The sequence below is a fragment of the Poecilia mexicana genome, unplaced genomic scaffold (genome assembly GCF_051168715.1).
Source record: "Poecilia mexicana isolate PSO_F unplaced genomic scaffold, ASM5116871v1 scaffold_23, whole genome shotgun sequence".
Taxonomy (NCBI): domain Eukaryota; kingdom Metazoa; phylum Chordata; class Actinopteri; order Cyprinodontiformes; family Poeciliidae; genus Poecilia; species Poecilia mexicana.
Window position 1 is genome coordinate 21,936,984 of NW_028263392.1, and position 12,247 is coordinate 21,949,230.

Here is a 12,247-nt window from a genome sequence, read left to right on the forward strand (position 1 = left end):
CAATGTTGCATCACTTTCTCCTCCTCTGGATGTCTGACTCCACCTGAACCTGGGAATCAACATCCCGTCTTTCCGTGGATCAGACGGGTAGGCTTCGCTTTCAGGTCTATTATTTAGCATCGTTTGTAAAAAGAAAAGTCCGCTGGTTTTACGGTTTAGGTTTGTGCTGGTTAGGTGCAGACAGTGATAGTTTGGTGCTGCTCTCCAACCTTTCTAACTGTTTTTGGGGTTTTTTAACCCGTCAGCTTTTCAGTTCGCGAAACCACAAAAAGGTTAATAAACCGGCGACCCATCAGAACCGCGCAGGGTGAAAAGCTCAGGCGGATCTTAGGACAACGGGAGGAGCTCATTCAGGTTTAGCTCACAGAAAAAGCGAAAAACTAACAAAAGTAAACTGACCAATATGATTTAGCCTTTTGCTGCCCACCCCCACAGACTCACACTGATGTGCGCTACGTACAAGATGCTTTAACACAAAATGGTTTTTCTCCACAATTTTGTTAATAGTAAAGAGGGTTAGGTAATAAAATATACAATAACTATTCTTTTCTTTTTTATTTAAAAGGAAAATCTCAAGGAAGTCAAAGTGTAAACAGCTGCAATAATCCATCCTGTCACTTGGAGGAAAGTTAGAATCACACAGAAAAGCTCCAAAAGGGACTCAAACTTAAAACTCTGAAGAACTTCTGATCACATAGCAATTAACTATATCTGCCATGGTAAATCATTACTGACAACTATAGTGAGTAATCCCTAACATGAATATGATCAGACCGCATGTAATCATGTGTACATATGTATTATTGTTAAGAGTGAGCTGAGAAAATGTATGTCTGTATCTAACAAGCAGCCCTTCGTGTTACTCTGTAAACAGGAAGTAGCTCCCAGTCTCAGAAACGTTGGTGACCCTGGTTTAGACCTTTTGCTGACACATGTGGTGTAGAGTGTGAACAAATAATAGTACTTCCCAATAACTCAGTGCTGTCTGACCATTTTTAATGACTTTTGAGATAGACAATGTTTTAAAAACTTTCAAAGAATGTTTTTCACCGACAAGGGAATCACATCCCAGATTGCACACAACGTTAAATCAACGTTGAATTATAGTTAGAATTGTTTTTTTTGGTTGAGGTCGACAACTGACGGTGGATCAACCATCAAACAACCATCCACCTCCAGCCAAGTAACCAATGTTGAAACTGTGTCATTGAATCAATGTTGTTTTGTGGTTGAAATCTAATGAATGAAATGCTAATGTCTGATCAACGTCTGATCAATGTCAGCTGTTTTGCTGCACCCCTTCCCCTCCTCTCCTCCTCATCAGCGCTCTGGGTCAGAGTATTTTATTACTGAGCGGGGGTTATCACATTTAAATTAACCACTGCAGAGGATAGTGGGTGGAGATTCATTTCTGTACATTTTCTTACTTGTTCATAACAATTCTTACTGTGTGTGATATATTGACACAAAAACATCCACAGACATCTATAACTTACTACAAGGAGTGGAGCGGTCCACCCCCACGTTTACATGAGTGGGATGTCCCAAACACACAGCTGCTTCACTGTTGGCAAAAGATGTTAATTCAATGTTGAATTGCCATCATGTGCAATCTGGGTACAGAACGGAATCACAACTCAGTGTTGTCAACACATAGTGCTTGTGATTCACCCTCACCTAAAAGGGGTTCTGCTGTGGTGGCGAAGGGGTTAAGCACAACACACATATGGAGGCCTTAATCCTCAATGCAGCTGTCGCGGGTTTGATTCCCAACCTTGGCAACCTTTGCTGCATGTCTTCCCCCTTCTCTCATTACCCACTCTTGAAGAAGATTCTAGGTTATAATATTTCTTAAGAAAACTCTTTTGGCTCGATCTCCTTCGATCCCAGGTTCCCCCGGCGGGCCGCATGTAGCCACACAAAAACAACTAGTGTTGACATCACGGAATTACAGAGTTTAATCCAATAGAAGACAATGCATAAAATTACAACAGAAACTGCAGAACAACAGAGACATACATTCATTTACCTGACATAAATGGAAAGAAGAAGAAGGAAAGAAAAGCAAAGACGTCTTTGGAGAATTGCAAGAGCAAATCTAATTTGTTACTTCTGTGTAGAAAGTTTTATAGTAAAAGGTGTATTCTTGTCTTTAATTTATTCAAATAAGGCGTATCTTTGCTCATCCAACCAGGAGCTATCTCTGACCCTCTCTCAAGCCAGGAACTCCTGCTGTTTTACAGCTTTTCACAGATGAGTGTGAAAAGCTGGAATTTCTCCTGATTGTTTCCCACACAGACAAAAGGCAGATCAAACGATCCTAGCAAACCATCTGCTGTAACTTACAGGTAACATAAAGGTCAATAGGCCAGAATAAGTTACTGATTTTTAAAACTATAATTAGGCCATTTCAATCAAGACATGTTAAGTTTTAAAACTAGCTTATTTTAAATTTATTTTAACAGGAACTATATGGTCTGTATTTGTTCTCAGACCTGTAACCAGTACACTTTTTAATCTTTCAATGTCTTGCAGAACTTTTCAAATGTTTATCATATTTCTAACTGGCACCTTCCTCACTTTAATTTTTTTCAGCTGTTGCTCTGCAGTTTGACCGAAAGCTGACTCTTGAGGACTGCAGCAAAACTGTCAAGAAGTGGCTTCATTATGCGCCAGAATGAGAGGAAGACATCACAAGGAATCAAAGTGACGCCAACCAGAGTCAAACTGGGGTTACCACAACTTGTACTGTTTCCCTACTTCATACAGTACAAAGCTTAACTTCATGGACTCTGTTCTTCTGTGGACAACAGACTGTTGTTTTGACAGTCAAAAAGGAATCAAATATGTTTAAAGATCTGTCCCTCTTTTCTTAAATAAAATGTTAAATCAAACCCATGTTGTCATTTTTAACCTTTTGTACACAGTTTACCCATCATCTGCCAATAATAGTGTTTAACACCAGTGAAGAAACTTTTAGTGGCATGTTATGATGTAGACCTATCAGACCTAAAATATACATAAATCCTTAGCTTTCATTCAATATAAAATCAACACAAATCTGTATGCAGATCCACGTTCAGATGATGGTTGAATCAACATTGATATGTCAGTAATGGTTGAAACCCAAACGTTGATTCAACATACAAGTGACCGACCACTTTCATACAAGTGACCGACCACTTTCAACATTGATTCAATGTTTCTGGCTGACATTGATTCAGTTTTTTTTTCTTATTCATTTCATTCAATACAGAGAAAAAAAAAACATCCTAACAGTTTTTAATATACAAAAATTAAAAAAAGAAAATACACCTCCATCCATACATACATACATATCCATCTGTATACGTTTCACAAATATATACACTTACAAACATACTACATATGTATTTGAAAAAAATGAAATGAAAGGTAGCAGAAAGAAGAAAAAATCTTATAGTTTCTGCCCCTTTTTTCTCAACTCTGAATCAAAACAAAAAAAAATTTGATTTGTCTTCTGTGATAAAAAAAAGAAAAAACAAAAGAACAAAAGAAGCAAGGTCAATCATCAATCTCAACTGAACGATACTATACTCTAACTTTATACTATTTCATACTTCTTCAAAAAAACAATCTGACATTCTTTTAAACATGTGTAATGATTTAGCATTTTTAACATCGTTTTGTAGGTCGTTCCACAGTTTGACTCCTTGTATCGAAGTACATCGTTCTTTCAGTCATTCTGTGTTATCTGGGATGGAAGTTTATCGCTGAGCGAGCAGCTTGGTGGGGGGGATTCTGGGAAAGGCTTGTGAGATCTGTAAAAACATGCTTAAGAAAGGTACTGGGGAAAGCATCTTTGAGTTTTGAGGAGCTCACAACTGTTCTTACTGAAGCTGAGGCAGTGTTGAACTCCAGGCCTCTCCTATGAGCTGCAGCCACTTACCCCATCTCATTTCCTAGTTGGTAAACACTTAACTTCCTTGCCACCAAAGATTATTCCTTCACCTCACCTAAATCAGGTTCTCACTGCAAACCGCAAACAGCTCGGTAGAAGGTGGAAATACCAACAGAAACTTTTGACAATGTTGACAATGCAACCTCCTTAAAAAAGAAGACAATTATCCAGGTTGGCATCTTGGTTTAATTCAGAACTGCATCCTCTGAACACTAGAAAACCTGAGAAAATGGTCTCTTCATATTTAGAGGACATAACTTGGAAATACAGTCAAGTGTGTTATAAAAACAATGTTCAAAGAGCTAGAACATTTTCATCTTTAATAGAGGAGAATAAGTATAATTAAAGGCTCAGCATGACCGTTTTTTAGACTTTTTCACAAGTATGATTGGGAATGAGTGAGTTTATTATGGGGAGGTTTTGAGGGTTTTGAAGAAGCACTATGTAAGTTTGACGTCACTTTATTGTCTAACCCAGGGGTAGACAATCCTGGTCCTGGAGGGCCGAGTCCTGCAGCTCTTAGACGTCTCCCTGGTCCAACACACCTGGATCCAACAGCTGAATCTCCTCCTCAGAGCAGTCAGGTTCTCCAGTCCTGCTAACGACTCATTATTTGACTCAGGTGTGTTGAAGTAGAGACACATATAAAAGTTGCAGGAGGCCCTCCAGGCCTGGAGCTGCCCAGCCCTGGTCTAACCTTTGGAGAATAGATGTAATGAGTGTTTCTTATTTTCAAACTATGTAAAAATACTAAATGTTTTGTTTATAACCACCACATTAGGGATACATCTAAGGAAAATTACAGAGTGGTCTTATATAAGAAAAAGGTGAAAAAAGTAATGATGCTATTGGTGATATGGCTTTAAATGGTTTTGAACTGTTCCACATGTGGGACAATACCAGCATTGTATACATTTATTTTGACATAATAAGGATTACATAAATTATATTTTGACATCGACATTTATTTTTAAGCAGAATCAAAATAAATGTTCATCTGGTTGTACAGTTTTTTACTTAAGATTTTACAGGTGATATTGAAAACAGGGTGATGATATCTGCTGTTTTGAAACATTAGAAATTTTTCTTCTTTGATAACAGCTTCAAATTTTGTTTATTATAATGAAAATTGAAAACAAAATTTTGGTGTACTATATTTTTCAGGGCATTTGCTAGAATGGGGATGAAAAACAGGAGAGATTTATTTGGAGCAGAATACAAAATGTATAAATTCTTATGGTAAGAAGTCTTGACTGGTAACAGCAGAAACATTTAATCTACTCTTCTTCCTCACCCTTAACCTATAATAACGTAGATAAGTTGGTAGATGATTTTCAGTGCAAACTTTCAGATATCATTGATTACATTGCCCCCATTACAGTGAAGGTTGTGACTGGTAGGAAGAAATCTCCATGGAGAAATGCACAAGCAGTTCAATATGCAAGACAACTCTGCCGTAGGGCCGAACGGAAATGGAGTAAAACTCTTTTTTTTTTAATGTAAGACGTTGGTTTTACCGATTGCAAAGTTCTTATTTAACCAAGTTTTTATCATCTAACACAGAAAAACCCTGTAAACTCTAAACAGGTAAAAATAGTCCACAAAAATCCGTGTAGGACGGTGAAGTCCTAGCGCAAAATTTTGCGTTACAGGTGGACGGAGCCTGGTGCTGCAAGGTTGGAGACCTTGTCCTGTCAGGCGACGGAGCCTGGATAATACCTGGATAACACCTGGATAATACCTGGATAACACCTGGATAATACCTGGATAACACCTGGATAACACCTGGATAACACCTGGATAATACCTGGATAACACCTGGATAATACCTGGATAACACCTGGATAATACCTGGATAACACCTGGAGAATACCTGGATAACACCTGGATAACACCTGGATAACACCTGGATAACACCTGGATAATACCTGGATAACACCTGGATAACACCTGGATAACACCTGGATAACACCTGGAGAATACCTGGATATCACCTGGATAATACCTGGATAACACCTGGATAACACCTGGATAACACCTGGATAATACCTGGATAACACCTGGATAATACCTGGATAATACCTGGATAACACCTGGATAACACCTGGATAATACCTGGATAACACCTGGATAATACCTGGATAACACCTGGATAACACCTGGATAATACCTGGATAACACCTGGATAACACCTGGATAATACCTGGATAACACCTGGATAATACCTGGATAACACCTGGAGAATACCTGGATAACACCTGGATAACACCTGGATAACACCTGGATAACACCTGGATAATACCTGGATAACACCTGGATAACACCTGGATAACACCTGGATAACACCTGGAGAATACCTGGATATCACCTGGATAATACCTGGATAACACCTGGATAACACCTGGATAACACCTGGATAATACCTGGATAACACCTGGATAATACCTGGATAATACCTGGATAACACCTGGATAACACCTGGATAATACCTGGATAACACCTGGATAATACCTGGATAACACCTGGATAACACCTGGATAATACCTGGATAACACCTGGATAACACCTGGATAATACCTGGATAATACCCGTGCTAAACGGACGGCGGAGTCTGGTGCTTAAATACCGAAACAAAAGTTTGTTTTATCTTTTTCTTTTTCCAAAATATCTTTGTCTCTCTTACTGTTTATTCAATGTCACATGCTGTTTTTATTTTAATTATGTAAAGGAATTACACAAATTACACTTTGGAATTACACAAGTTCCAAGGTATTGGAATTTATACTTTGAGAACATTTCTCAATTTTCATTTATTGAAAATTGAGAAATGTGGTCTTTAGCAGATTTGATCTTTCATCATGGCCTGTTCTAAATTGTATTTTATTTTATCCTCAGATATAAAGAGGATTTATTTTCCATTGAAATTTGTCCCTTTAACTTGTTAACTTATAGTGGCATAATAAATAGGATGGGGCACTTAAATTGGAAATTCTGAAACAGCAACATATTGATTTAAGTTTCATTATCCATATTACAAAACTTCTTTGTCTCAAAGAACTTATCTATCCAAAATTGAGGTATTATATCGAGATTCTAAATAGTTTGGTTATTTTAATGTGGGGGGGAAATACAATGAAAAAGGAGTAATTAGCATTCACCCTTGGATTAAGCAGATAGAATTTGGGTGGGCTGTGGTGGAGCAGCAGTTCAGCACAACCCACATATGGAGGCCTCAGTCCTCCATGCAGCCGTTGCAGGTTTGATTCCCAACCTTGGCGACCTTTGCTGCATGTCTTCCCCCTTCTCTCATTACCCACTTTCCTGTCAAATAAAGGCCACAAGAGCAAATAAAACCGTTTTTTTTTTTTTTGTAAAATAAAACAAAACAGAATTTGATTAAAAAAAATTAAGCAGACGTATTAAGAGACTGTCTCATCCAACCTGGAAGTTTTTTTTTTTTTTATCAAACAAGCTAACTTACTAACTAAATTAGTTGTGAGGATTTGGTTTTTCTGTGTATTAATTTTGTTTTTTTTCTTCTCTGTGTTAAGTAGGGTTTTGTGTGTTGTTTTCAGTTAATTGAGTCTCCATGTTGTCCTGTCTGCCCTAGTGATGGCAAATGAAGCCTCATGAAGCAATGAAGCTTTCCAACCCGTTGCTTTGCAAAAAGCAAAGTGATGCTTCATTCATCACTCACTAGTGACATCTGCTGGTGAAACTGCAACAGCCTTGTCACTCGGGTGGATCATACTTCCAAAAACTACTAAAGTCAATATTGTCGCAAAGTTTTCATCAAACTCATGTTTGGTAACAGGAGAATCAATGAAACCATATTTAATTGTCATATGTTTTAATTATTAAAATGATTTGTAGCCAATCTAATACTCCTTTATGTTGAATGTCAGTGGTTGTGTTGGGTTTTCTTTTATGTCATAGACAGATTTGACAATAAAGACATTTAGTGTTTTAGTGCAGTGCCTGTTGGGGCGTTCGCTTTTTCTTGGATTTCTAATTGGCTCTGATCCCTCATATTTGGCTACATGTTGAATTTTAGTTCTGCAACAGGATTAAATCTGTTTCTGCTGTGCAAGACTGATATATCTTTGCTAATCAGACTACAAATAGTAGTGGAAATTTGCAGAAGGTGAGAAATTGGGAGGCGGAGGGTTAATTATTATCTAAGAAGAATTTTACTGTGAGGATAATCTCAAAGTATTCCCAAATGTCAGAGATTTTCCTCTTGCTGGCTCCATTTCAGACAATCAGTCAAGTTTATTTGTGTAGCAGGTTTCAGCAACAATGCAGTTCGAAGAGATTTACATCATAAAATCACAAAAATATAGTTATAAAAAAAACAACATAATCTACAATTGAGAAAATCAGTAACAAACATTACATTTTGATGAGTGCCATCATCACAACACATCAAATATGTTGGTCAATGTTCATTTTATTTTGGCCACAAGACAAATATTCTCTGATCTGCGACCAAATGGACAACAACCCATGAAGCAGCACGGCTCATCGTGCTTTTATTTTGAAAACCGACACGCAAAATGAAGCAGTCACGTGACCCATGCAATGCGAGGCCTCTTTTGTTGCCGGTCACGTGGTTTTCAGCAAGACAACACAAGCCTCGGGGTTTCATCAGACACGCCCCCTTTTTACTCGGTACAAGCCTGATTCAGATGGCCCATCACTAGTCTACCGTTAATTATTCCCAGCTGTGTCTTGTTCCCTGATTACCTCTGTGTGCCACCTGTGTTCCGTGTTCTTTGTCAGGTCTTTGTCGAATCTGTCTTGTCTAGCTGCCAGTATTGTTCGTTTTCACCAGTTGCTACCAGTTTAGGGCCTTAGCCCTCCGCTCTACTGTGCTGCCTGGATTTTGGAATTATTTGTCTACTTTTCTTCATTAAAACCGTAATTTTCTTCATTTTGACCTGGGTGTATTGCATCTGCCTCACCACTTCACACTGCATTTCATGACAAATTTAGATGACAAATTTTGACAGATTTTCTGTGTTCAGTTCAGTCTCTGTTGTTCTACCCCTGGATTGTCCCCAGCTGTCCCTCATTTCTCCTGATTGCCTTCCCTGTGTATTTATTCATACCTGTGTCTCTTTTCCCTGTCGGGTCCTCGTCTATTGCCGTGTCTATAGTCGTAGTTACATGTCGTGTCATTACCCTGTTTACCAGTGCAACTAGTGTGGAGTTCCTTGCCTCTAAGTTCACCTGTGCTTCCTGGCTTTTTGTTATTTCATCTTTAAAACGTCAGTTACTCTTCATATCTGGGTCCAACGCGTCCATCTCAAAGCCCTCAACTGATGACAACATGCTGCTTTAGAGAGGACAGGCATGGCTTATATATTAGGAACCAATTGGACATATTTCAAAAAGAAAGAGAAAAAGGACTAGAGTGTCAATATATAGCCCAGTTGTTCTCCAAGAGAGGTGAGTAGACTGTGCGAGTTTGATTTTAATTCTAATTTAACCTCCAGCCTTATGGTCTCGGCCTCATTCTGACCTTCGTGTTCCTGCCTGTTCAGGTGGAAAAATACCCACACCTGTCCAAACTCCCACTGTCCTCTGATAAGATGTCCTTGCTGTCCCGTCCAATCATGTCACTCCGCTGATGTATAAAAGCAGCGGACCCAAAGGGAGTGGACATGATCGAGCCATGGCCTTCCTGTGGATCCTCTCCTGCCTCGCCTTCGTCGGCGCCGCCTACGGTGAGACCGGCCTTCATCAGCAGAGTCGCTCAGAGACGAGCGTGTCTGCAGACCGTTTACACTGCATGAACTTAGAAAGACGTCCAGCTTTGGTTGAAGGGAGAGGAAACGTGTCCTTCTCCTGAGATGCCAGGAGTTTGTTTCTAATTGATGTTGGTAATGATGTAATGATGATGTCATCAGGTTGCGGCACACCTGCCATCACTCCCGTCATCACCGGTTACGCCCGTATCGTGAACGGTGAGGAGGCTGTGCCTCACTCCTGGCCCTGGCAGGTGTCTCTTCAGGTAAACTCACACAAACAAAGATGCTTTATTCTGTTAACTTCAGGGATGCTCACTTCCTTTTTAAGAACCATCTCTGATGTAGAAATATTTTCTAGCCGATAACCGTTGCTGGTACAAGGGTCGCTACCTCACCCTCCTGCAGATCATCAGTTCAACTGAACAACTCTATGGAGATTTGATCATTTCTGAACTTTGGAGGGTGTTGATTTGTACATGTGAAGCCAATATTAAACGGGTGGAGACGACAAAAATGTTGGAGAATAAAAGTTTCTTTCTTAGACTGCATGCTCCTAATGTTTACCGTCAGAAATCAGTGTTTGTCGCGTACTGATCACCGACCTCGTGGCCACATCAGCAGATCCAGGTCTGACTTTAGGCTGGAAGAGATGTCACACATGTAAACGTGCTGCTGTCAGAGCAAACGCATCCATCCTCTGATTTTTCCAGGACTGGAAAATGCCAACCTAGCTTCTCTTTGCCGTCAAACGGCAGCCTTGGCGTGCAGCCGTCGCCTCCTCCTAGTTTATCAGCTGCGTGTCTGAACTGACCTCTGACCTGTGCGGCCTTACGTCAGGCTGCAGAGTCATTACAACTTGCACAGCTGTTAAAATGGGACCAACCTCTGTTTCAGGATTACACTGGCTTCCACTTCTGCGGAGGCTCTCTCATCAATGAGAACTGGGTGGTGACAGCTGCTCACTGCACTATCAGGTAAGCATCGCACACCTGAGGTCTGCGTTGCCTAAGAAGAAGAGATCAAAGTGTTGGTGTGTTGCAGGACCGGCGACCGTGTGGTCCTCGGAGAGCACGACCGCTCCTCCAACGCAGAGAGCATCCAGGTCATTACTCCTGGCAAGGTAAGTGAGACCGTTCACATGACATCCCCTGACCTTTAACCTGCCACTCCTAAACATGTCACTTCCTGCCAGGTGTTCAGACACCCCCAGTACAACAGCTACACCATCAATAACGACATCACCCTGATCAAGCTGTCCAGCCCCGCCCAGCTCAACATGCGGGTTTCCCCCGTTTGCCTGGCTGAGTCCTCCGATAACTTCCCTGGAGGCTTGAAGTGTGTGACCTCTGGCTGGGGTCTGACCCGCTACAACGGTAACGGCTGCTGACGCTCACAAGCCTTTATGAGAGAATCAAGAGATTGCAAGCAACAAAAACTTTACAGTAATGAATAACACAGGGGTCCTGTCATATTTTGTCATATTTTTCAGACCTGTTTTTCTATTCAAAGGTTCACTTCGTTCACTAAATCCATAAAATGTCTTAATTCATCTTCCGGGTTGAAATTAAGAACCCTGAAAATTGTTTTCATTCCTGAGTAATAATCATGTCTTTACTGTAGTAAATGGACGGGGCCGCCTGACTTGGAAAATAGTTTCTAATGAGTTTGAACGTTCTGGTGACTGTTGTGTGTTTTTCAGCCGCTAACACCCCCGCCCTGCTGCAGCAGGCCGCTCTGCCCCTCCTCACCAACTCTGACTGCAGTCAATACTGGGGCAGCAACATCACCAACCTGATGATCTGCGCCGGAGCGGCCGGAGCGTCCTCCTGCATGGTGGGAGTTCTGACCCGGTTCTGTTCATCCAGTTTGACCTCCCAGTTTTCACCAGCCTGTTGGGTTTCTTTGCTCTGTTCCTCAGGGTGACTCTGGAGGTCCTCTGGTCTGTGAGAAGAACGGAGCCTGGACTCTGGTGGGCATCGTGTCCTGGGGCAGCAGCACCTGCAGCACCAGCTCCCCCGGCGTTTACGCCCGCGTCACGGAGCTGCGCGCCTGGGTCGACCAGACCATCGCTGCCAACTGAGCGTGCTCAGTGGTCTTCTTCCACTTCTAGCCTGATCTTCAATAAAACACAGAAACTGACTAAACCTGCTGCCATGTCTTGTTCTCCTGCAGACCCTCACCTTCATCTCTCACTGAGTTCATGTGAAACCAGTCAAGCCTCATAAATGAAGCTAAAAAACACATTTACTTCCAAACAGAAGATATTACAGCATTTCGTTATTTCGTACAACATTCAACCAATAAGATATTAAGACATATTATTCAAGTTAATATAAGCATAATTTTCAATAAAAACAAATATACAGTCAAGGTTGTACTGAAGTTTATGGCATGTGTTAAGAAAATGCATTTAAAATATGCTAGTTGTAAAAACTTAACCATATGTTCAATATTAGATAAAATTAATTGTAGGAGCCATATGTACATTTTTTGGAGCTTGAGACAGAATGAGCATCTGTGGTTGTATTGAGCTTGTTGCATGGTTCCTTTTGAT

The 12,247-nt window shown here is 40.6% G+C and overlaps 1 protein-coding gene and 1 long non-coding RNA gene across 2 annotated transcripts in view; both read left to right on the plus strand.

Moving 5' to 3' along the window:
• LOC148152629 (uncharacterized) overlaps nucleotides 1-2,894 on the plus strand; it is a 118,647-nt gene extending 115,753 nt beyond the window's left edge. Inside the window, exon 2 of the long non-coding RNA XR_015762224.1 lies at nucleotides 2,596-2,894. This is a non-coding gene — a long non-coding RNA (uncharacterized LOC148152629). The remainder of the gene's footprint in view (nucleotides 1-2,595) is intronic.
• Nucleotides 2,895-9,572: 6,678 nt separating this feature from the next.
• Nucleotides 9,573-11,837, plus strand: LOC148152632 (chymotrypsin A-like). Its single transcript, XM_088003480.1, has 7 exons — nucleotides 9,573-9,669; nucleotides 9,853-9,956; nucleotides 10,588-10,667; nucleotides 10,735-10,813; nucleotides 10,886-11,066; nucleotides 11,393-11,526; nucleotides 11,612-11,837. The coding sequence occupies exons 1-7, from the start codon at nucleotides 9,573-9,575 to the stop codon at nucleotides 11,771-11,773; spliced, it is 837 nt and encodes a 278-aa protein (XP_087859606.1). The 3' UTR covers nucleotides 11,774-11,837.
• The last annotated feature ends 410 nt before the right edge of the window (nucleotides 11,838-12,247 follow it).

Excerpts from the sequence above, each read along its gene's own strand:
- LOC148152632 (XM_088003480.1), top strand. The coding sequence starts at position 9,573 with ATGTATAAAAGCAGCGGACCCAAAGGGAGTGGACATGATCGAGCCATG. Across the intron at positions 9,957-10,587 it reads CCTGGCAGGTGTCTCTTCAG|GATTACACTGGCTTCCACTT; the intron begins GTAAACTCACAC and ends CCTCTGTTTCAG. Across the intron at positions 10,668-10,734 it reads GCTGCTCACTGCACTATCAG|GACCGGCGACCGTGTGGTCC; the intron begins GTAAGCATCGCA and ends GGTGTGTTGCAG.